At 36.8% G+C, this 26783-nt stretch overlaps 2 protein-coding genes across 14 annotated transcripts in view; one reads left to right on the top strand and one right to left on the bottom strand.

The window, feature by feature from the left end:
* Filip1l (filamin A interacting protein 1 like) overlaps positions 1-26314 on the top strand; it is a 319152-nt gene extending 292838 nt beyond the window's left edge. For 6 of the 7 annotated variants that reach the window (XM_004857960.3, XM_087208558.1, XM_087208561.1 and 3 more), the window contains one exon: positions 1419-4571. In XM_004857960.3, the coding sequence (XP_004858017.1) occupies positions 1419-4209 (2791 nt within the window). In that variant the 3' untranslated portion in view covers positions 4210-4571. Of the gene's footprint in view, positions 1-1418; positions 4572-20697 lie in introns of those variants that run through there. The other variant, XM_087208577.1, reaches the window with a different exon arrangement.
* Cmss1 (cms1 ribosomal small subunit homolog) overlaps positions 1-26783 on the bottom strand; it is a 399997-nt gene that overhangs the window by 367602 nt on the left and 5612 nt on the right. Inside the window, exon 1 of one of the 7 annotated variants that reach the window (XM_087208658.1) lies at positions 5665-19000. The exons of 4 other annotated variants lie outside the window; for them this stretch is intronic. The gene's annotated coding sequence lies outside the window, so the exon portion shown is untranslated. Of the gene's footprint in view, positions 1-5664; positions 19001-26783 lie in introns of those variants that run through there. 2 more of the 7 variants (XM_087208619.1, XM_087208644.1) reach the window with 2 other exon arrangements.

Genomic DNA, 26783 nt, shown 5'->3' with positions numbered 1-26783 from the left:
AATTATAGAACACAGCCAATTAGAATCTCAAAAAAAGGATTATTTCTAAGAAAATGGCCCTAAATTGGTTTCCTTTTAAAATGTCCTTTCAAATCCTTAGCCTTCAAAAAGAAAGTTCTGTGACAAGGATGAAAGGCATGCATTGCATAATTAACTCATTCCTAATAGAAAAGATGTTAACATACTATGAACTCTTTAGGCTTGATTAGAAACCAAGTATTTATATTTTTACTCATGACAAAACCTTTCGTTAAGTTCTTCAGGGATTCCATTCTATTTTAGCTTTTGTATAACAATATTGCACAGCTGTAATTACATAGTCTATAATCAGCCCATTCCCAGTGTAATTAAGAGTGCCACAAGTTTAAAACTAGTCTCACTACTGAGTTAACAAAGTGTGTGGAAGAGTTTATTCTGCATTTAAAATGCCCTCCTGTTATTCAAACAAATTTAAAATATAAAGGAAAAAATCACATGTTATAGTAGTCATCAATTATGAAGGAATCACTATGTTCTTGATAATACCTCTCCTCCACTATTTCTAGCATTGGATTCTCATCAATAAGCCCCTTCCTACCAAATTCCTTGCTCTTCTCATGTTATGAAAACTCCAGACCCAGTCCAGATGTCTCTCAGTTCCATTCATTTAACTGTCATTCACTAGCTAAAGATATATTTGAAGTGGTTTCCAGGACAATGTCATGCTAGTATAAAGCAAGTTTTCACCGGGGGTGCAGTGAAGTACATAACTCCCAATGTGAATAAAATTTTTTCTCAGGTAAAAATCAGGGAGTTGAACACCAAATGTTAATATACCAAATATTTGAATGGTTTAAGCAAGCATTTAATATAATAATCATAACATAATTTTAAAAAGAACAAGCAACAACACATCAGATGTTTTCCCGTGTACCAGAACTGTAATTATTTTAGATGAATTACCTCATTTACTTTTTACAGAAAGAACCAGAGGTAAATATAATGATTGCTCCCATTTCGCATGTGAGGACACTGAGGCTCAGAAATATTAAGTAACTGCCCAGGTTAGTTAGCTGGTAAGAGTGGGTCCAGTCTTCAAGTCCTCAAACCAGGTCTAACTGATTCTCAAGCTTACACCTATTTTCATAGCCTTCAGACTAGAATGCCCACTGATTATGTTACACAAGCAATTTAAAACAAATATTCTTGCCTTTCCTCTTCCACTAAGGCTTCTCAAGAAGTGCACTGTTACTCACCAATGGTAGTCAAATAAAAAAGCAAGTTATCTATCAAGATTCTCCTCCCTCATCAAATTTAGGAACTTCTTTCAATATTCTGAATGAACTGATACAACCTTTCCAATTGTTTAATTATTTTTTTTACAGCCAATGAGTTACTAAAGCACCAATCACAAAACAAAATGCACTCGTATTTTTCAGATTAAAGAAGTTGACTGATCAAGAAACTGAGTCCCAGGAGAAAAAGGAGCAAGAAAAGGAGAAGAGAGTCACAGCCCTGAAAGAAGAGCTGACCAAGCTGAAGTCTTTTGCTTTGATGGTGGTGGATGAACAACAAAGGCTGACAGCACAGCTAGCCCTTCAAAGACAGAAAATCCAGGACCTGACCACAAGTGCAAAGGAAACACATGCTAAATTGGCTCTTGCTGAAGCCAGAATTCAGGAAGAAGAGCAGAAAGCATCCAGACTAGAGAAAGAACTGCAAACCCAGACCACTAAGTTTCATCAGAACCAAGACGAAATTATGGCAAAGCTCACCAACGAGGACAGTCAAAATTGCCAGCTCCGACAAAAACTGGCAGCACTCAGCCGGCAAATTGATGAGTTAGAAGAAACAAACAGATCCTTACGAAAAGCAGAAGAGGAGCTCCAAGATATAAAAGAAAAAATCAACAAAGGAGAATATGGAAATATTGGTATCCTGGCTGAGGTGGAGGAGCTTAGGAAGCGTGTGTTAGATATGGAAGGGAAAGATGAAGAGCTCATAAAAATGGAGGAACAGTGTAGAGATCTCAATAAGAGGCTTGAAAAGGAAACCACACAGAGTAAAGACTTTAAATTGGAAGTTGAAAAACTTAATAAAAGGATTATGGCTCTGGAAAAATTAGAAGATGCTTTCAACAAAAGCAAACAAGAATGTTACTCTTTGAAATGCAATTTAGAAAAAGAAAAAATGATTACAAAACAGTTGTCTCAAGAACTAGAGAGTTTAAAAGTGAGGATCAAAGAGTTAGAAACCATTGAAAGTAGGCTAGAACAGACAGAATTCACCCTAAAGGAGGATTTAACTAAATTAAAAACATTAACTGTGATGCTTGTAGATGAACGAAAAACAATGAATGAAAAGTTAAAGCAAACTGAAGATAAGTTACAAGCTGCTTCTTCTCAGCTTCAGGTGGAGCAAAATAAAGTAACAACAGTTACTGAGACGTTAATTGAAGAAACTAAAAGGGCACTCAAGTCCAAAACTGATGTGGAAGAAAAGATGTACAGTGTAACCAAGGAAAGAGATGATCTTAAAAATAAATTGAAAACAGAAGAGGAGAAAGGAAATGATCTCCTGTCAAAAGTTAGTATGTTGAAAACTAGGCTCCAATCATTGGAAGCAATCGAGAAAGATTTTCTTAAAAATAAATTAAATCAAGACTCTGGTAAATCCACAACGGCCTTACACCAAGAAAACAATAAGATTAAAGAGCTCTCTCAAGAAGTGGAAAGACTGAAACTGAAACTAAAGGATATGAAAGCCATTGAGGATGACCTCATGAAAACAGAAGATGAGTATGAGACTCTAGAACGAAGGTATGCTGATGAACGAGACAAAGCTCAATTTTTATCTGAAGAGCTAGAACATGTTAAAATGGAACTTGCTAAGTACAAGTTAGCAGAAAAGACAGAGTCCAGCCATGAACAATGGCTTTTTAAAAGGCTTCAAGAAGAAGAAGCTAAGTCTGGGCATCTCTCAAGAGAAGTGGATACATTAAAAGAGAAAATTCATGAGTACATGGCAACAGAGGACCTAATATGCCACCTCCAGGGAGATCACTCAGTTCTGCAAAAGAAACTAAATCAACAAGAAAACAGGAACAGAGATTTAGGCCGAGAGATTGAAAACCTCAATAAAGAATTAGAACGGTACCGGCATTTTAATAAGAGCCACTGGCCCACTCTCAATGGAAGAAGAATCTCTGACCCTCAAGTATTTTCTAAAGAAGTCCAAACAGAAGCAGTAGACAATGAACCACCAGACTACAAGAGTCTCATTCCTCTGGAACAAGCAGTCATCAATGGTCAGTTATATGAGGAGAGTGAGGACCAGGATGAAGACCCTAATGAGGAATCTGTACTATCCTTCAAATGCAACCCATCAGGTCCCCTTCCTGTAAACAGGAAGCTATGGATTCCTTGGATGAAATCTAAGGAGGGCCCTCCTCAGAATGGAAAAATACAAACTAAACACAATGGCAACTTTGTGCAACCTGGAGATCTAGTCCTCAGCCATACACCTGGGCAGCCACTTCATATAAAGGTTACTCCAGACCATATACAAAACACGGCTACTCTTGAAATCACAAGTCCTACCACAGAGAGTCCACACTGTTACACAAGTACTGCAGTGATACCAAACTGTGGCATTCCAAAGCAAAGGATAACTATTCTCCAAAATGCTTCCATAACACCAGTGAAGTCCAAAACTTCTACCGAAGGCCTCATGAATTTAGAGCAAGGTGTATCCCCAATTACCATGGCAACCTTTGCCAGAGCACAGACCCCAGAGTCTTGTGATTCTATAACTCCAGAAAGGACAATATCACCTATTCAGGTTTTGGCTGTGACTGGTTCAACTAGCTCCCCTGAGCAGGGACGCTCCCCAGAGCCAATAGAAATCAGTGCCAAGCACGCAATTTTCAGAGTCTCCCCAGACCGACAGTCATGGCAGTTTCAACGTTCAAACAGTAATAGTTCAAGTGTGATAACTACTGAGGATAATAAAATCCACATTCACTTAGGGAGTCCTTACATGCAAGCTGTGGCCAGCCCCGTGAGACCTGCCAGTCCATCAACACCACTGCAGGATAACAGAACTCAAGGCATAACTAATGGGACACTGAACAAAACAACCAATAAAGTCACCAGCAGTATTACTATCACACCAACAGCCACAACTCTTCCTCGACAATCACAAATTACAGTAAGTAATATATATAACTGACCACCCTCACCCTCATCTAGTCCATACTGATACTCTTGCAAGGAACTCAATATTTTTTTAGTCATCCCTCCACATCCCCTAAAAGACTGACTGAACTTGTACTTTGGGAAGGTTTGTGCATGAACTATTCAAGAGTATCTAAAACTAACTAAGTATTGCCTGCATAGTCATATCAAGTGTGCACTTACTGTATATCTTCATTTACATACCTGTATGGAAAATAAATATTTAGTCTGCACTTCTATAAATACATCTTCATGTATTTCATTTTCCATAACTCACTTTAATTTGACTGTAACTTGTTTTGGTGAAAAACATTAACATAAAGCAGTAAATTGTTATTTTTACCATTGCTTGCTGAATTATCTTTGGTCATTTTGTGTTATATATTTGCATGTCCAATATAATTTTATCTCCTGTTTATAATTTGTATTGCTTCTTCCTTAAAAAACAAGCAGGAGCTACTTCTTTATCATTAATCTCTGGAAGCATATTAGAGGTTGAATAAAGTTTACATTTCTGTGACTTCAAAGTGAAGTCACAATAAGATCTCTCAGGACAGGTTTAAAGTCATTCTTGGGATGTATCTCAATATCCCCATGGCCCAGCATAGTGGTTAGGATATATTAAGAAAGTTAATAGATAAAATGTTAAATAATTTGCCTTTAGTGAGCACATATATGCCTATGGTGAAAGTAAAATGCTGTAAAATGTGATAGGAAGCAAGGTATCTTGACAGTCAAGAGCTGACTATATGTATTTCTAACACAGACTAAAATTCATGTAAAACATATATTACATCCAGATCTGGAATCAGCTACTTTGACAAGCTTTGAAACACTGCTTCAAATCAAAGGTGTCATTCTTGTTCCTTTTTCCTATTTGGTTCCCAAAAGAATTTGGATTACTTTAATATAGGTGCTATTTTACTCTAAATTTTAAAAGTAGGTTACAATCAGAAGCTTACAATTTAATTGTGTGTTTTAACCTCTCAACAAGCAAATAAAAACCAAAGATAATTATGAACATAACTTATAAGAAAGGCTTATTTAAAAAAAATCATATAATGTGTCAACAGAGGGAAGTAATATACACTGAATTTTTCTGTGGTTATTATTATGCCATTTACAAGACAGGAAAGAAAAACTCAGTTAAACCATCGTAGAACTACTGATAACTTATTCATGGCGCCTCCAAACCATAATCCATACTTCTGAGCAGCCAACAATAGCTTTCATAGAAACATTTAAAATTACAAATCTGTTTTCCAAGCCACATTCCATAAAGTTAATTTCAGACAAAGGAGCTCATTGCCGTTTTCCTTTTTCCAACCTTTCAACTGTTAATTTATTGTCAGTGTTACAGTATTGCCAGTTACTGATTTTAAATACAATTCATTTAGACATCCAGGCAAACTGAAGTTCCTTCAAGAGTAAAGGAATCTTTCACAATTACCTTCCTTTTCCCTGCAAAATCAATTTCATGATAGCGAGGCACGGATTTGTTGACAGAAACACTTCCATGGTGATGAACTGCAACATAAATGCTGTGGGCTTGCATCATCATTAAATAAATGTGGATGAAAGCTGAGGCTGATGATGAATGAGAAAGCTTCTGTTTGAACACATTTATCTTGGGAATCGGCAGTGACCCAACTGTATTACAAAATACATGATGGTCTAAATGTTTTTCACAACTATTTTTATTTTTAAGTCCACTTGGAGTAGAACTTTAGAAGAAACTACATAGTTCATTTTAGCTCTTTCAAAATAGAAAATGAAAATACTGCTGCATGAAGTCTTTTTATAGTTAATAAAAAGGACAGGGTACATGTAATGCTTTGGAAGACATCAACTAATCATAAAGATAGAAAACAAGAATTAAGATGAATTAAATAAGTCTTCCCAAATTTGTCACATAATGGTACAAACAGAAAAAATGTTTGCCTGGTACTGGGAAAAAAGGAAAGATGCACAGAGACCCAGCTAGGGAATTCCCACCATCCAAGTTTCTTCCTGGATGTCACAAGTGCTAAGAGATGGCGGTGGGGGGAAAATACACTCGACACAACTTTCAATAATAAAGCTTGGGAGCTGCAGCTATTTGTCAACCCATCTATTTTCTAAGGATTAAATTTCTTATATAAGTCAGCCCTCATACTCTGTAAAGATTCAATTGCTCATAAGAGGCACAGCAGTTCTGCACAATAAGTTAACACAAGTCCTGTGTATCATAATTATAATGCACAGATACTCATTTTATCATCTCTTCCAGATCTTAACTATGAATAGACTTGCTAAAGTAGTTATTCTAACTGAAAATTAATTGGACTTTCAAGGATTACCTCTTGTAGTGGTTATTGCACTAGGAGGATTCTTTCAGTGCAATAACTATTAAAACGAACTTTAGAAGACTATCAGACTAATAACATGCATATATTAAAAGTGTCATTAATGAAAGTTTATGATTTAGATAGTATAATCCTGAAAAAAGCATCTTCCCTCTTCTAAAAAATTACATATAAAATGACATGACTTTTGACCTGTAATTTTAAAAAATAATTTATTTCCCCCCTTTGTGTGAGGGATAGTGCACATGCTCAAGAGAGAGCATGAACAAGCAAGAGAGACACTGAGAGACTACAGAACTTCTTTTCACTGCCATTATGATCACAGATCCCCTTTCCCCAAAAGCCAGGAAGGAGAAAGGAAGTGACGCTGGAAAATCTTCATATGAAATATGTGAAAGCAGAGAGTTACATTCTTTGAGAGGCTTATTGAAGACCAACTGATTTTACATATATGTGGAAAAATCCTGTCTTTATTTCATTGATCAGAGTCCCAGCTTCAGAACCAAGTTTCATGTTACAGTCCCACTATCTCACTACCTATTAGAACTGTAGCTTTTTACTACAGATTTGAGTATTTCAACACTTTTTTTTTCCCATTTAAAAGCAAAGGCAAAACTTTTCACAGGAAGATGCCACTGCTCTCCAGGGGTACTGACAAATCAATCAGTCATACTTATCAGAAGAAGACTATGCATTACCACACGTGGATCTTTACATATAAAAGAGGCTCTCTATATGGATTAAATAACTCTTATCTGAAGTGCCTGGGGCCAGAATTGTTTCAGATTTTGGAATCTATATATTAATATAGATACACATCAATATATTGATTATATAGATATACAGATATAGATATTGAGGGGACTGGTACACAGGGCTAAACAACTCATTTACATTTCATACATACCTTATATACATAGACATCAGGTAATTTTATACAATATTTTAATATAACTTTGTACATAAAGCCAAGTTTTGTAGTGTGGAACTTTCCACTTGCTGTTATCATATTAAGTGCTCAAAAAATTTTGGATTTCAGACTTTCAGATTAGGCATGCTCAACCTATACTTGTTCAAGATGACAGTGTTGCATAAATTCTACTCAGGTCTCTGCAAATATATCCTGCAATGCTAAAATATTAGGAATGAGGTCTTCTTGACACCCCCAAAATAAAATTAAGGCCCTTGTGAGAAGAGGTATTTTATTAAACATTTTTAGAGACCTATAATGTAAGGATTCTATGGTGTTGATTGAAATCAATCCAAAGAGTATGATTTTTGCAGCTTTTTTTTTTCTGCAGTACTGGTGACTGAACTCAAGGGTATCCTATCACTGAGCTACATCCAGGCCTTTCCTTTGTTTTTTAATTTTTATTTTGAGATAGGGTCTTGCTAAGTTGTCAAAGCTGCCCTGAACTTGCAATCCTCCTGCCTCAGCCTCCCAAGTAGTTGTGCACCACTGTGCCCATCTTGTAGTTTCTTTGACAGTGAATATTTTCAAAGTGTGCCTCCTTATACAAAGGAGGAAAACACCTTTTAAATTAACCATCGCTCTAGTTTCACTATACCTTGGTTTCTGCTTGTTTTTTCTCCAAAATAATCATTTTCATTGCAATCACAAGAAGAAAGAAAATCAGGCACATGAATGTACTAAACACAGATCAGTGTTTCACAAAGTAAAACACAAGATCTCTGTATGAGAATCCCCTCATGTAACATTAAGATCCACCCACAGCTTTCAAATCAGAATATGTGGAGGGCCAGAAAATGGCATTTTAACAAAGTCCTCTGCTAATCAGTTTGCATCCTTAAGTTGAAAGTACACTGCTTTAAAATTCCTGTGTTGATAAACAATGGCAAATGTGTTCTTTCCATCATCCCACCCTTACAATGAATTACACCTGTCCCAGGAAGTGCAACTATTCTGCCCTCTAGTGGCTGGAATGACAAATAGATGGCTTATTCTCCCAGTTTTCAAAGAAAAACTCAATAAAAACTATTTTATTGGGTAGGAAGGTTCATAGTTTTATAACTGTAGCAAAGTTGGCAGGCTGTCTGACATCTACAAACTCTATTTCTCTCCCAGATCCCAGGTCCTGAACTTGATCCTTCAGTGCCTCTGGGAAATGGTCTAGAACACACCTTAAAGCAGTTGGAAGAACCCAAACAAAACATTCCACTCACCTTAGGACAGAGTAAAGTAAATGCAAGAAAGACAAGTGTTCCCAAACCTTAAATCTCTTTAACGCATTTCCACTGAAATTAAACTTCAATCCTTTTCAAACTGATGAGCCCTTTTCACTCTTCACATCTAAGAAGGGCTTTTGAAAGAAGGGTGCAATGAAACATCTCACAGCAGGCATCCCACAAAGGCAACACCATAGGTTAGAGAATCCTTAAGGAACCCAGCAAGTTAACTAGCCAATAGCTCTAAGTACTTTACAATATGACAATGAATTAACATTGTTCACAAGGCAGCACTTACAAATCTGTCAACATTCCATCAGGACACCAGGTTTAACATTATGAATGCTATTAAAAATCATACTCAGGGCCAGGGATTTAGCTCAGTGGTTTCAGCACCTGCCTCAAAAGTGCAAGGTTCCAAGTTCGACTGCTGGTACCAAAAAAATAAAAAATAAAAAATAAATAAATCATACTCCAGGCTAACTTTTGGCATTGCAGGCAGCCTTCCTGGGGAACTCCTCTTTACTTGTGGCCGCATTTAAAAAATTTTCTGTCAAAATCATTGATCAAGAGAAATAAAATTTATCTGGTTACTTGAAGGAATTTTTTTGGATGCCTGAAACTAATATCCTCATTATAATAAGTGCTTTTTTTCTCCTCATAGCCAAATGGTTTTAGACTGAGGCTTTTTTTTTTTTTTTTTGGTACTGGGAAACTTTTGCTTTTGAATAGTTAATCACGTTTGAACAACTGACAATGTACAAAACAGGTTTCACACCTACAAAGCCTTTCTTATTCTCTGGATAGGTGAAAGTGGGCTTACTAATGGATGCCACTCCTGCATCTCAGTGACATTCAGTGCCTCAGCACACAGTATCTTTTCTTCAAAGCAACACATGGACACAACTGACCAATTCGTGTACCTCCTAACAGTATAATGTTGGAGCAAATATTATAGAGATGGAAGTATCACTGCCCTTAATAACCTGAGGAAGGAAATGAGACAAGAAATAAAGAGTATCAGACAACACTTAATCAAGTGGCAAACTACATTTCTATCAATCAACTGGAGATTAAGGAGACTAGTGTAAACTAACAAGGCTTCGTATAGGGTTAGATAAGTAGAATGACTACAGACAAGCAAACAACAGAAAACATGATTTTACCACATGGCTTTTCCAGTCAGCTATGAAGCTTTGGACAAGTCATTTAACCTTTGTAAAACAAGAGAATTGGACCTGGTAATATCTAAAATCATGTGTAGTTCTATCTTCTAATGAATTCTGATTTCTCTTGCCACCTTTCTTTAATCATTTAAAATTCTACTGAGAACAAGGCTGAGGCATAAGCAAACAAGCCAACAACCAGCATGAGTTTCTTTGCCTTCAGAAATTAAATCTCTTTCCTCTTTTTCTCATTTGCAGGGGTCACAACTACTAAATGCTTCCCAAGCACTAATTCCTTCTTTAAGATTCTATGAATTAGTTTATTTAAAACCTTATCATATCCCTTTTTTTCCCCCATCAGAGCAGTCTCTTAGCCTCAGGAATCCTGAGAGTTTGGGATTGATAATTGGTGAGGGAAGGGAAGGTGTTATATGCTTTGTAGGATGTTGAGGAACATCATTGGCTTCTACTCACTATATGCCATGTAACATGCACCCAACTGTGACAAAAATATCTTGGGGGCAGTATCACCATCTGTTGTAAGCTGCTGCTGAGAGAGATGGACCAATAAGCCACTTCCATTTCTACACACACAGGAAAGGAAACAGATATAAGTACTACAGGAGTTTGGAGGAGGTGTTGGCTTCTTTAGGTTGGGCTTCAGAAACAGAAGAGATGTGACCAGGGGATGGAAGATGAGGAAGCCCAGTATAGATAGGACAATACGGATTTTCTAGAGAAGTACCCATAAGGTAGAGGTGTGGGGAAGGCAGGAGAGCAGACAACTAATGTTCAAGGACAATGAGTAATGGAATGTGGCTAAAGCTGAGGTGGCTAGGTCAGGAGTAGGGCTCAAAGGGAACAGCAGTTAGATTGAAGAGCCTTGCATATAGTGCTACTGCTCTGTATCCTCATAAAAGACTTCTGGTTAGTAAGGTAACATAACAGGAAGAAAAGAACTTGTTATAAAATAATATTTCATTTTACAATAACCCTATAAAAAGGGTATTGTTACAATTTTAGAAATAAATAAATTAAAATTCTTGAGACTTAAGTTGGTCCAGGTCATTCTATTAGTATGCAACAAAGCTGAGATGTGAACACAGGCCTGACTCCACTGTCTCACTCTTTCCATCATACCATATTGAGAAGCTACCTCTGTGAAAGGCAAAGCATTATAATTGCTTTTGATCCTTCCTGTAACTTATGGTGACAGACTGCCTGCCTAACAATATTTCTTTGCGTTCTGCCTCACAAATCTACCACTTCAACTAGAACACTCTGAATGCTCCTAAACACATGCAAGACTGTCCCCCTCTTCGACTCCACTTTTCCATGAATTATCATCTCTCATCAAGTGAAGTTAAGAGACCCAAACTGAAAGGTCTGGCTCAAGGCTCACCTCTTCTAAAACCTTACATGATCACCACAGCCAACAGTGATTTGCCTCTCTTCCAAACCCTCCTGCCTTCTGAAGCCACTGACAGGGTAACAAGAGAAAATGAATATGAGAGATCAAGCCCCACATAAATGGGCAGACACAGAGTAGAATGAGAAGAGGATAGGAGACTGAAGAAAGCAAGACCAAGGAGAGGCTCAGGTTCTCATCATCAGGATACTCTGTACTCACGAGAGCACCAGAGGCTGCACTGAGTGTTTAATTATCCTAAAGCAAAGGGCATAGATGCTAAGCATGAAAAATGAACTTTGCACAGGGCATTGACATGGGCTGAGCAGAGCACCAGACACCTAATCAGCTTCAGAGATGACTGGAGAGAAAAGCATCAAAAGTGAATAAAAATGATTCACAAAAGCAGCAACACAACCAAGGACATCAAGAGCTTCTAAGCAAGCTGTCTTGACAGTCCTCAATAATGACTGAAGACCTTCAGAAAAAGTAATCAAGGTCTAGCCACAGTAAAGACAGGCATCAACAACATACTCCACAGTTCTAAGCCTAGAATGTTTTCCTAGATTTTATGTCCTAATTTAAGATGTCCATTTCTCAAGCATTATTAACTTAACAAGAAAATTTGATGCCCCCCAACATCATTTTTAAAAACAAGCATTGTGTATTCTCTCAGCTCACAGGGAAAAGTGTTAAGGATCACTTTTCAGTCTCCAAATTCTACTTCAAATCCAGGATCACATTAACTGCAAAAGAAAGGAAGCATCCCAAATCAAAATTGTTATTTCAAAGGAAAGTCTTCAAGTTGGCTTCTTCTGTCTCCCTTCATAACAAATGGAGACAAATAAAAACTGCTTCATCACAGCCACTCTTCAAACAACTTAAAATAATTTCTCAAGAATGCATTACTTTCCCTACCTGTTAGTGGCTTTACTCTAGGTTTTTTTCTTTTCTAAAAGGGGGGTATTTCTTCTTCTATTTTTTTTTTTTGTCTTTACTAGTGGGGTTTTTTTTTGCCAGAATACACTGGTATCAGTCACTTTTGACACTTCAAAAATTACTTTATGTTGTTGTTTATTTTGGGGGCACTGGGATTTGAATCTTTGCACTGAGTGATAGCCTCAGCCTTGTATTTTTTTTTTATTTTTTGAGATAGAATCTTGCTAATCACTAAATTACCTAGGCTGGGCTCAATCTTGTGATCTTCCTGCCTCAGCCTTCCAGAGTACTAGGATCACAGGTGTGCACCACCACTCCAGCCTAAAACTACAGTTTTATGGAAAGAAGACTTAACTAAAAACTGTAATAGATCCTTAAAAGGTCCGTAACATGAGACAGACAGTTCCTTTTCGGCATCAGGGAGGGAGTCAGCAGGTAGAGATTATCCTGAGGACCTTTCTCATGGCAACAGAGAAGTAGCCCATTTATTTATAAAAACTTTTCTGATTATAAGAATACAAATTTATTACAGAAACACTGGAAAATGTAAATGTTCTGAATTGTCTGGTTTTATTGTGTTTTTTTTGGTTTTTTTTTTTGATACCGAGGATCGAACTTGGGTCCTTGTGCTTGCAAGGCAGGCAGCAGAACCACTGAGCTAAATCCCCAGCCCTCATCTGGGTCTGGTTTTACTTCAAAGAATGGCAATTAGAGGACAAGAGAGAACAATGGACAATTATTACTACTTTTTAAGGCCAAATCTATCAATTCTGGCCTTATTCCAGGCTTTTCTCAGACTGCCAACAAGGAAGGAAATTTGCTTTGAAGTGGCAAATCTCCCCATGGAGTACACATTTATGTAATCTGTCTGCTTGGTCCAGACAATATGGCAAAGGAGCCAGCAAGGTCACTAGAAAAGAACAGAATTTCCTTTACCTATCGCTTCTTGGCCTTTTGGCTAAGATCAAGTGTAGAATTTCCTCTACCTAAGTAAGCCAATCAGTGCCTGGACAGTGGCTCAGTCATTGCAAATTCTTCAATTAATAGGGAGAAATGCTTTCTTAGGGGGCTGTTCTCTGCAAGTTAGTGAGACTGGGTGGTCTTATGCAGGGGATATGAGAGCACAGCAGGAACCAACAAAATTCATTTCTCAAGTATTGGGAAAGCATGTGGAAGTACCTATGATGGGAGAAAAGAGTACCAAGTAAGGAGAAATTATTTTCTCCCTGGAGTGTCTCAGCCACTTAAATGGTGACAATTTCTCTTTGAGTATCCTCAAAGCAACATCTTCAAAATTTCAATGCCAAAAAGTTCCACATGGAAGGTCCAACTATACTTCAAACTTAGCATGTGCTCATACTTCCATACGCTATCTCTCTTGAACTGCTCCTTGTTCCACTTCTGGTGATGGTTCACTGACTTTTGCTTATCCAGGCTCAACATCTGGGTACCATTCTCCACTTCTCTGACTATGATTGTAAACTCTGATATGTGAACTTGACTGGAGCAAGGAATGCCTACCAGATTAGAAAAGCACAACTCTGTGTGTGGATGACTGACACGTAGGCCAGAAAACTGAGGGAGGAAGACCCATCCCAGCTGTGGGTAGTTTTGTAGCCTTGATGGAATAAAAAAGGAAAAGAAGGAAATCTGCCTGTTTTGAAGAGCTCCAATCTTCCTGAACAGGTGCATCCTTTGCTGCTGTCACCTTTGAACACTGGTCTCCAGTTGTCTAGTTTCTTTAGCCTTCCAAGGCAAACTCACACCAGTGACTGATCAGTGAACTTCCAGCCCTTTGACTTTGGATTGGTGATCTCTCTTGTTCTGCAGCTTCTCTCTTCTTCGGCTGAGCAGCTACTAGATCTTCCAGTTCTCCAGCATGCAGATGGCCACTCTGGATATCTCTGATTCTGTAAGCCTATCTAATAAACACCCTGAAATAATTATACTTATATTTTCTATTGATTTTGTTCCTCTAGAGAACCCTAATGTACTGCTCATCTCCCAGATTCAACCAGCTACCCTATTATTTCTTTTCCTGTTCTAATTCCTATTTGTACTATTCCAAGTCCAGATCTTAGTATAGGTAGTACTTTAAGATAGTGAATATATATTTAATTTCTCCCCTTTATAATCCAACCTTCACCCTAAACATGATTCTGATCATTTCAATTCTTCAGCCTCCCTAAAAACACCACTTATATCATACTCAACCATTGGCTGCACCAGCTTTCTCATGACTTGCATCTCTTTCCTCATCTTCTCTTGAAATTCTGAATATACCCCGCACCTTCACCAGAATACAGCATTATCCTCACACATACCATCAGGCCATCTTACATGTATCTTTGCCCATGCTGTTTCTAGGGCTGGAGTGTTCTCCCTTGGTTCCTCACATGGAAATCCTACTCATTCTTCAAGTGCCACTTCCTCTGGAAAAACTTCCTTAGTTTTTAAATGTCTTATGGGTGTTCCAAACACATCAGTTTGTATCCCATTATAACATTTCATTCTACCTTGCGATATAATTGTTACGTCTCTTATAATATAATCTCAAAATTAATAATCAGCTATGATGTATTTTTAAACACTTTTATCAATGTATTACATAATGTAGTCACTGACCACCTTCATCAGAATCACCTAGGATTCTACCGATGTCCATATCATACTTTGATATAAAAAGATACATAAAAAGTTTTAGGCGAGGGCCGGGGATTTAGCTCAGTGGTTCTGGCGCCTGCCTCACAAGCACAAGGTCCTAAGTTTGATCCCCAGTACCCCCCCAAAAAAGAAAAAAAAAAAAGGTTTAGGTGAACTCTAAAAAAGGAGTTACAATGACTAGGCCAAATAACATAAAAAGGGAAAAGGATGTGCAATTGTAATTTTCTTGTCGAAAAGAGGCTCAGAAATTCACATTGTTTATTCAACAACTCCTATACTTAGTACCATATCTCCAATGAATAAGCGGAGATGTGAGAACGAGGGATAAAGTAAGAAAAGTGATATACCATCAAAGATAAGTTAGGATTATTATCAAGAAATAGGTATCTTGGGGCCGGGGATTTAGCTCAGTGGTTTTGCCACCTGCTGTGCAAGCGCAAGGACCCAAGTTCGATCCCCGGTCCCCCCCCCCCCAAAGAAATAGGTATCTTAAGGTTATAAGGGAAAAATCAAAGATACTGATGATAACAACAGTAACAACCAACACTTACCTGGCACTTTGGATGTGTGAAGGACTTTCCTACACTGTATCTGTAATCCCAAGCATACTTAAAAATTGGTACTGTGATCTCCAGATGAAGAAAACGAGATTTATATAGGCTGTACAGGGACAAACTGTTAGTTACTGCTGGAAATAGAATGGAGATCTAAGTTTGGTTCCATCACCTGTGCTTTAATCATATACTGAAGGCTCTTGTAAAATGTGAGCCTCAGGAAGATTAATGAGGGAATGAAAAAGTAAAGGAAGGAGACAAGAAGGGGAATCCAAAAAGAAAAGAAAGAGAAAAGGCCAAGGCAAAAGGAAAACTTAACAGATGGGTAAAAGAAAGAGGTTCAATAAGGAAGGCAACTATTTAAGGTTGGTATATTTCTACATGTGAGGCTGTGTCTGGAACAAAATCTAAGCAAGTGGGCTAGAAAGATTCTAAAGATTGTATTTCAATGTTTATTCTTGGATTACCCTCAGTGCCCATGGTGTAATTACTATAGAAACAGGAATTGGGAGGTGACTAGGTATGACCACAAACCATATTACATCATAGAGCAAAGGCACTAATTTACCCCAGTGTTCTGGTGCTTACCTCAGAAACTGGACAACTCTTTAATATAAATCACAGCAATGGAACATTATTTAAAACCAAATCTTGTCTCATAGGAGGTTAATCAAACTATAAGGTTTCCTTTTGAAGGACATCTTTCCACATAAAACTGTAACATTTTTAGTGATAAAAGTTTTATTGTATAATGGGAAATTGTAAGAAAATCAAGAGCTGGGGCCGGGGATTTAGCTCAGCGGTTTTGCCACCTGCTGCACAAGCGCAAGGACCCGAGTTCAATCTCTGGTACAAAAAAAAAAAAAAAAAAGAAAGAAGATCAAGAGAGGAAAAAAAACAACAAAGAACCATAGGGCTATCTGTCAGATTCATTGTTTGTTATTTCTAAATACACTTCCCCACACACTCACATTAACAGCAATTTGTCAAACAACATAAAAGACAAAAGAAACGACAGTAATAACATTTCAAGGATATTTTCCTCCAGTTTAGCATTTCCTCCTTTTCATCACCATATCCATCATCATTACTTAAACATTTTAACATTAAACACTGAGATAAAAACAAAAACACAAAAGCACTGTCATTCTGATAACACAAATTCTTGGTCAGGCATTCCACAGCTGGGTTTCTGGAGGAGTTGAGAAACTCTGGATCCAGCTCCCCAAACAACTTCAATGATCACAAGTCAGAAAGATCTAAGGTCATTGGGAGTCTTCAACTTCTCAATATCTAGAGCTAAAAGTGTGCAGTCAGGTCCACTCCTTATTACACAATATATTTCCAGGACATCAGCAAAAGTTCAAAGAATTTACAAAATCAATTTCTTTAAGAGAAAAGGAAAAAAAAAAAAAAAAAAAAGGAAATATCCAGACTAGAGCAGTCTAAGATCTGATAGTTTCCTCAGAAATGTTGATTCTGTTCTGATATATTCTCAGATATTTGCATCCATAATAATGTGAAAGAACATAATGTAAAAACTAGGCCACAGACTTGAGGATGAATAAAACAAAACATTTCACCCTTCTAGACTTCAATGATTTGCTGCAAGCAGGGGGATATATAGATTGTTAGGTTTCTTTTTAGAATTTAGGGACACACCAGACCAACACTTTCAGAATTTAATCAATATATTTCACAAACATACTCCTTTTTTTTCTATTATTCCTTAGAGAGAACCACTGCCTCTGCTTCATTGAACTCATCATCCCTCAGACTTGTAATTCATTCCAAATACCATCCTCCACACTGTACTGAGTTAAGCACGGCAGAATCTTTTCCTTCTATGAATGAACTTTCCAATTTGCTTAATCTCCTCTAAGACAACTGCTTTCTGATGAAACCCAGGAACTTCCAACTCAGAGTAGAACATTCACTGTGTGGTCTTGAGAGACATATGCATGGATTTCTCTTGCAATATGTACTCCAAATTTGGAAAAACACTTTCTTGGAGCCATTTGATATAATTCTCCATAAAAATGATCCAGGAGATGACTCCATACCTCATTTACCTAAATAATTCCAAATATAAAGTTCATATAAGGAAAAAACAAAAAACATTTTTAAAAAAATTTTGAGGAGGGAATGACATCTAGAGTTGTACTAATAAACTAACCAGTCTTTGGTGCCATCTAGAGGTAAAAACTGCAGTGAAAGCATTACCAGGAAAAAAGAACTTAAGGCACCCAGGGAGTAGAAACAATGGGAGTGCAATAATTTTTGCAGAGCTGGCCCTATCAGTGATCACCCATCCCAAGTTACATTTTTTTCACTAACACATTTCAGTGTTGCCTAAAAGAATGAAGTTTCACCAATAGTGTGTTCCATGCCATTAAAAATTCATGTACCCTTAACAATCTAACTCACAGTCCAAGTCACAGATGGGGCCTGTGTATCTGTTGTGTTTTAAAAGTCCCACAGATGACTCTGATCTTTCTACATAACTACTAGCCCCGAATGCTCTGGCCTTTCTTGATGGTGAACTACACATACTCTGATAGGTCAGAGTTCCAGGTGAAAAAACTTGAAGCTTACTCTGAATGAGGTTCAGCTATGACAGCAGTTCTCAAAAGTGTGTTATGCTGACCACCTGCATCAGAATAAATCAAAAGTGTGTTAAAATGTGGATTCCTATGCACCCACAGACAAATGAATTACAACTTCTGGGGTAATGCCCAGGAATCTACAATTTAAACAGGATCCCAACATAGATTTTTGTATACTAACTTGGAAAACCAATTGAAATATTGACAAGTTAAAGACATCACAGGAACTTATCTTGCAAAGACTATTAATGAATGCTGTGGTCACAATAACAGTAAAGTTGATTGCTCTATTACTGATTTTCAACTGTGGCTTTTACTGCTCATAGTTTGGATAATACAGTGTTCGCAGAAATATTCTGATCTCTAAGCAATTTCCTTTCTTTTTAAATCTCTTAATATAGTGTTTCATTTTCTATCATCATGTAATTACAGAAAATGTGGAGGAAAAAGAAAAAAGTACCTATTACTTCAGTAACCAGAGTTAATATTTGTATTTTCATATTGTATATTTGTATTTTCGTCTTGTATTATCTTTAGCAATTCCAGCAATAAATGCCTAATCTGTTTCACATCAAAAACTTTCCTTTCTTCTAGTCTAACAGATTTCACTCTTTACCATGATCCATAATCTCCAATAAGAAATGCACATTATAACATAACATGGTATACAAGTGTGCACACATGATTATATACATATATATAAACTGAAACAATATTCACCAAACAGTACTTAGCCTTATTCCATGTAGCACATTCTGATGTTTTTCATTTTACTTCATTTTAAATAAATGTTAACAAAGAGAAGTGTATCTAAGATATCTTGTCACCAAATGCTTAATTAGAATTAAAACAGCCAATAGCATCAGACTGTATTTCTGGGATGTTAAAATAAAATTAAGATCATATATTAAACTTTAAAAAACTGAGTATGTATATAAAAAGATAAAGGAAGTTCACTGTACTAAAGCAGTACAAGAAAAATGTGGAAACAAATTTTTATAGAATGAAAAACAATTATAAAAGTTTCCCATTAAAACAGTATTAGAAGTCTATGATTAAAAAACTACAATGAATTTCCAAAAATTTTATTAAAAAAGATTTGTAAATTCACAGCAAGAAAAGAATGATGCAATCAAAGGGGAAAATAATAATAATCAACACTAGATTGTAATGGAAGATCTAGTTGAGACCTTTGCCCCATCTCTTTACCAATAAGTATATGTATCTGTCTTGGTTACTTTTCTCCTTGCTGAGACAAAATTACAGCCAAAGTTAAAGAAGGAAAGGTTTATTTCAGCTCACAGTTTGCAGAGGTTTCAGTCCATAATTGGCTAGCTCCAAGATAGGGTGGCATGGCAGAGGGGCATCACAGAGGAGAGAGAGTTTACAGAGGGCAGAGGGCAACAAGGCAGAAGGCAGCAAGCAGCGAAGTAGACAAGCAGCAAGCAACAACCACAGTCCTTTCTGTCCCTTATATTCTCTCCAGGCTACCTGCCCTTAGGGCGGGCAGCTTTCACACCAGGGTAGGGCATCCTTAATCATACCATCCCACCATGAATCAATCCCAGCCTCACATTCTTAATCCCAGCATCACACACTCTAGATGGAGCCAAATCCCAAAACTCCTACCTATGACTGCATGAGGCTTTGGGGGTACATCTAGATATAAACCACAACATTATTTAAGAGTATTTTTCCTAAAACTATGAAAGAGTATACTTCTAACAAATCTTTCACTTTCTACTAATCTACCCTTTAGTCTATCAGTGATGGGGAAACTTTTAAAGCTTTCAATGATATAAACAGCCTGCTGCAGCACGCATGCCATAAGGTTTCCCAGCCACTGATCTAGATCATTCAACCTACCTGTGAGTCTTCCCTCTTTCCTCATGTATATCAATAAGCAAATATTAAGACAGTTACCTCTATGATGTAACTCCACCTCTACACAACCCATCTTCCTATACACATATACCCTCATCTATAGAATCAGTATAATTCTCCTATCTGGTCCCAATCTACATTCCCATCCCACATCTCATACATAACCTACTTAATTTGAAGCTACTCCATTTTTCAACTGTGTTTGATAGTTTCCTAGTTCAATGCCACTGCCAAAAGCATTCCCTCATCCTATTGGCAAATATTCCATCATCCTGGAATGCCCTCTCTCATTCTTCCTGCTAAAAGCCCTACAAGTCTTTAAAGCCCAGATCAAATGCTACATTTTTCATAAAACTCTCTTAGACTCCTCAGTTGAAATTAACCTTTCTTTGGCAATGCCATGGCTCTTTGTTGAGATAACTTGGGAGAGTACTCTTGTTTATCTCCTGCTATACTCTAATTGTCAAAAAGTAAGAAACAATCTATTTATCTCTGTTCTATCATTATGCATTATCTGGGGCCTTGCACACAGCAGCACACATCTAAAACACGGGGCAGAATTACTGCTAAAATTTTTTTCTTCAACCTGACAATCTTAAATCTGATTATGTTCCCCAAACCTAGTGCTTTCAAAGCCAAAGCCTCCAAACTAACTTCATGTGTTGAACAATGTCTGTTTTTCCACCAGACATGCCATTAACTACTTTTTTGTTCTTTTATTTAATTCAAGATCAAGGAAGTATGCAAGCAGAGAATCCCAACAGGGATCCCTAAACCAAAATCTACAGGCATTGCTAAGATTTCCACTAAATATCCTTCAGCGCCTATGGATAAGCCTACTTACCAAAATGGCTGTGGAAAGCTACACATGATAAAGACTGTCAACTCTAACACTTTCCTCCACTTGGGAGGGAAAAGGTAAGTTACACCAATGGACTGTCTGGACATATTCACCCACAGAAATACCTGGAAACTTAAGACCTATCACTGTAGAAGGCCAGTGAGGAATGGCCATCTCTCCAAGGAATGGTGAAGCAACAAACTATCAGATGGTTCCTTCACAGGCTGATGGACCTCATCAAAGAGCAGCATGTCTACAATGACCTCACCTCTATATGTACATAAATGCACACACACAATCACAGGTTCAGACTCATATCTCAAATCCACCCAATTCCCCATTCTACTGTAACCTGTTATGGTTTAGATTTTAAATATTCCCCCAAAATACATAGGCTGAAAGCCTGATCCCCACCTAATGGCACTATTGGGAAGTAGTAGAAACTCTAAGAGGTAGGGCCTAATTGGAAGTAGGTCACTAAGATATGTGTCCTTAAAGGGTATATTGGGACCCTCAGCCTTTCTTCCCATTTTCCTTTTGTTTCCTGGCCACTGTGTGGTGATCAGCTTTTCTCTGCCACATGCTCCCTCCTTGATGGACTGCCTCACTAAGACCAAAAGTCAATGAGCCAAATAACCATGGACTAAAACAATAAGCCAAAATAAACCTTCCCTCCTTAAATTGTTTATCTCAGGTATTTCTGTCACAGTGATGAAAAACTGACTAACATAACCCAAAGTGGACTCTATCATCAATCTAGAATTAAAATGAATTTACTACAATAAAACTGAACTGTTGTTGAACAAAGAAGTGTAGGGGACAGGGGAAGGGGACGTTACCAGAACCTCTGCAGTTAGTCCTGGTCTCCTGTGAGCCACGGCAGCACACGGCGAATTACAGGAAAGGTAGAAAAATGAGACCAGAAGAAGCTGAGCTTTGGGTCTGATCAGTGCTGCTCTGGGCAGCAAAGACAAAAGCCCCCAGCTTACCACACCTTTTATTCAGTACATCGGGAGAAACAAATGTAACAGATGACTTGTAGAGAGTTCAATAGTTTACATTGGGATAAACAAGGTGTAACGGAAGGCTTGTAGAGAGTTCAGTACATCTCCGGCAAACAAGATGTTAATCAGTCCAAGAACAATGAGGAACTGAGTAGATGTTTGTTCTCCCAGGATGTTTCTTGTCCTGGAGAATCACAGCATCACTGGATCACTGAAGTCTCAGTTGTGACCGGAGGCCAAACTGGAGTTATTTTGTAGCTGGGCTGTAGGCAAGAGAACTAGGCTAACCAAATGATTTTTCCCTAGAATTATGTAGCATTGCTCCCAACAAAGAAGCAATCATTCTATAGGACTTCATTGAATAATTATATTTTACTAAGATGATATAACAAAAATTTCTGATCTGCTTCAAAAAATCTAGATCATTTCCATCAAAATGGAAGGACAATTAAAATAAAACTTTAAGGTCTAAAACTATGACTTCTTTATGACCAGAAGGGAAAAAAGTGGTACTTCTTAGTTACACGGAGGAAAGGAACAACAAAAATGAGTAACAGTTTAATATATCCTCTGTGTGGCTACCTGACAACCACTGATGTTGTGTGTACAGTTGAATGCTGATACTCAGTCTCTTATCCTTTTTCTAATATGTTGCCCCTCGTAATATATAATAGGCCATGGAACCGTATTGCTAAGCTTGTAAGACAAAACATTTTAGATTGGTATTGCTGCTTTCTATAGTAATCAGGGATAGGAAAATCAAGGATCAATAATACTGACATTACTGTCCTGGTTGCTTAAAAAAGAAAACAACAATAACTTATCATCTCATAGAATATTCTTTAATTACATCTCTTCCTTGAATTAATACTATAGAAAAAATCAGTTCATTCAACAAAATGTTGGGATCATGAGACTCAAATTTCAATCTTAGATTTTCACTCACATGATAATGAGCTTGGCATTTAGCAACCTAGGTTTTGAGTTTTCCTTATGTAAAACAGGAAAGTAAAATATTTCTTCAGGCCTATTGATACAGAAAAGTTTTAGATAACTTAATAGATTGAATATTAAGGTAGTTGTAGAAGCAAAATAAGTAATGTGTTCTTTTAAGATTTGCTTTTCCTGTAACTCCTTGTTTAAGGTGAAGATTATCTGACTCTAACCAGAAACTTCATTAACCTAACAAAGTTACCAGGCCAGGGTGAATTTACAATGTATATGGCCTATCTTGTGTCTGTGACTTGTAAATAGGAACTGGAATTGTATTTACATATCAAAGACCACTAGGGATGAGATAATGGCTAAAAAGGATATAAAAAGGGAAATGCTGAACAAAGGGGGTGCGGATATTGACCAGACTGGTTTCTGGCATTCCTGTCTGCTCGCGAGAAGAAATTTTATTATTTTATCCGAATTCTGTATCTCTGTGTATTTCTTTCCGAGATTTCCACACTATTCCAGTTGTGATAACTCACTAGTATGACTACTGACAAAATGCTGGCTTCAAATAGCCATCTCTAAGGATGGACACAGTTTCCTTATTTATCACATTGAAAGTTCTCACTGAATCAAGAGAAAGGTGTGCTTATAATTCCACTTTGGACAGAATGACACTGACATTTTACAACAAGCCTTTTTTTGACAGAGAAGACAGTTAGTTACATTACATAATGCATAGTCAGGAAAAAAATTAAACTTAAAAAACAACAAAAAATCCCTCAGTGAAGAGCATAACCCAGTGTTTTCTGTGATCCTTCACCAAAAACTGGAGACATGACCCTGGAAGAAATCTTTGTGGTCAAACACTGCATTAGCCAGCTGTCCTGGGATGGAGCCAGCAGAGCAGTGACAAAGGAACTGTCGTTTCCCATCTTCATCTAGCTAAGTGTGCTTCAATACAATGATGCCACTATACAAACACCCAAGGGCCCATCCAGTATCGAGGAGGAGGAATTGAAGAGCTGAGCAGCTTTAATCTATGTAAGCCACAGAGAAGGATGATTTTTAAAAAGCACCCTCAGGTAACTGGCAGTGGAAGAAGGTGGAAACAGCAAGTGAATTAGAGGCCTGAAGGAAAACAAAAAATTAAAGGAAAGCACCAAGAGAGCAGAGGAAATGAATGGACTACAAAAGAAGATGAAGAAGCTCTGACACCAAAAAAGAATACACATCTGTGTAGGGTGATTTTTAGCTATGGGCCTGATAAAAAATAGGTATTTGATAAATCTTGAGTGAATGCACAAGGAGTCAAAGAAAGAGAGAACCATTTAGCAAAGACACAAATAAAAAAAAACCGTGCTAAAAGATGGCAATGAAATATGAAAGGATAAGGAAAAGCAGTGATGCTGGTGACATTCAATATTGGGAATTATGCTACTGGAACCCCTACAGTGAAAGTCAAATAGATCAAATAGAAGCAGGAAAAACAATATGTACCATTAACAGTCCCAGAAAAATAAGAATACCCTGGGAATATTTTACTTGAAGAGGAACAAAAAATATGTGTTATGTTGGGTATTTCAAAATTGTTTTCTTGACCAGGAGACATCTAAAGTACATTTTTTCTTTCCCTTTTTTTTTTTTTTTTTTTGGTACCAGGGATCGAACTTGGGACTTTGCGCTTGAGTGGCAGGCGCTGGAACCATTGAGCTAAATCCCCGGCCCTAAAGTACATTTTTATATCAAGCTGGAATAAGTTTAAGGGCAAGCAAGAACTGAATAACAAGATACTGTACAAAGTACAAACTAAAACAATGTTAGGAAAAAATGTGCATTTCTATGGCAACCACCAGAAATTCATCTTTGAATGGTAATAAAGTTCCTTTATGATGAAAGTGTTTAAAATGTTCTATTTTAACAAAAGAATTACTAAAAAAAGAGCTTATTTTAAGCAATATTGTAATACCATAAAAGTGAAAATACAACATAACTGGGAATTGTCTTGAAAGTACAATTTGGAGACTACCAAAATGGTGTTTAACATATACAAAGATCAACCAAAACATAAAAATCCTGCCATTTGAGCATAGTCCTGTATCTGCAGAAATGTAGCTCTTCTGATGAAAAACAAAATAGTTCTAATAATTCTAAGTGACTATAGTTAATTAAATTTTTAAAAGTAAGCAGATAAAAATCCAAATGAATGAAAATAAATGAAATTTTAAAAAATTCTTTAAAGTCCAATACCTTTATGTTAGAATCTTTTCCCAAATCTTCATTTATTAGCTTCAATGACCTCTTGAAATACTCTTAAAACTTTATCCTTCTTCTAGGGAAATATATAATTCAGAGTCCAACTTTGGGGTAGGAATGGGGTCTGTAAACTCTAACCAGTAGGCCAAATTCAGCCCAACATCTAGTTTTGTGTGGTTTGCAAGCTAAGAGTATTTTTATATTTTAAAGGTTGGGGAAAAAAAAATCAAGACTATTTTTTGATGTGAAAATTACTTAAAATTCAAATTTCACTGCTCATAAACTTTTATAGGAACATATTTATATTTACTTATTATTTATGACTGCTTATATACAGCAACAGTGGAGCTGAATAGTTCTGACAGTAAACATCAGATCTGCAAAGCCTAAAGTAGATTTTACAAAAAAATTTTTCCAACTCCTGGGGTAGCATGAACTAGACCTACAAGGAACGCAGGAATAAAAGCATCATCAATTGCTAATTATTAAAAGCAATACTTAAGCGACTTAAGACCAGAAAGATGCTGAAAAGAGAAAAACATTTCAAGCTGTCAGTGATTACATTTAATAAAATGTTAATTCTATGAATGCATCTAACATGTTTCACTAAAGGACATAAGATTAAAAACAGATCAAAGGATTTGTGCCACAAGATAATATAATGTATTATTACTAAATCTGAGGGGGAAAATAAAAGTACTTATAGGCCTTCCACATTCATGAATGTTTTACAAAAGTTATGGACACTCTGACAATTTATAGCAGTAATTGCATAATTTGGGGAAAGATATGTATACCTGAACCTTTAAACTTTTATAATTTTTGCCAAGAATCATTCCTTTAATCATTTGCAAGAATTATGGAAATTAAATAAAGTAAAACTAGCCCATGAGGTTATCTGAAGGTCCATTTGTTATATCTTCAAATATAGAACTGTCTATTAATGTAGCCACCTTTCTCTTTCCTTCACTTTAAAAAATTCATTCTGCCTAACTTGCTCTTGAATGTTTTTATATTATTTGCCTTTTGACTGAACAACATCAATGTATAAATCCTATAACGTTTTCTTCCTCTAACTCTGTTTTAAATACTAAGTTCAATAAATGATTTTGAAAACAGTATAACCTAAAGTTGATTCTATGCTGAGTGTTCTACTATACATATTCCAAATCTGAATTTTATGGGCAGAGATAATGCTTTACAACATCTACAAAGGCATGGCTGCCTATACACACAATTAACACTACAAAAGTCTAATTTGGTGTTTAAAAAAGTAAATAAAACAAAACAAACCTGGTTTATTAGGTTTCATGAAAAGATCCAATGGTTTCCTCCACTTCATAATTTCCAGAAGAAATTCAGCATAAAGCAAAGTGATTTGAAGATACCATAAAATGTTACAAACAAAAAATATTACAGTGCTCATTTCAGCCATCCCAAACAAAAATAATCACATTGATTCTAGATAACAAAAGCTGTCACCCACAGAAATTATGGGCTCACTTATAAAGAGTCTGTTATCCCCTTTCAAAGCATAATTTATAAAATTAAATCCAATTATGGTTAAAATATTTTAGTATATGTGCTGCCGAAGTGAGCACAAATTATGGTTAAAATAAAAGGTATGTCAGACACCATTACAAGGATTGCTAATGTAATTTTTGAAAGAAAAGAACAGCATCTGCCAAAACTATACATTTTTGTACTGAAGGACGCCCTACAGAGGTCGTGAGTCACGCGGAACACGCCAAATCAGCCCATGGGCAACAATCCACT

This window comes from Heterocephalus glaber, unplaced genomic scaffold (genome assembly GCF_053883595.1).
Source record: "Heterocephalus glaber isolate CG9 unplaced genomic scaffold, H.glaber_assembly_v1.0 deba00000122, whole genome shotgun sequence".
NCBI classification, from domain to species: Eukaryota; Metazoa; Chordata; class Mammalia; order Rodentia; family Bathyergidae; genus Heterocephalus; species Heterocephalus glaber.
Note: the sequence above shows the minus strand (reverse complement) of the source record. Positions and strands in the feature narration are given on the sequence as shown.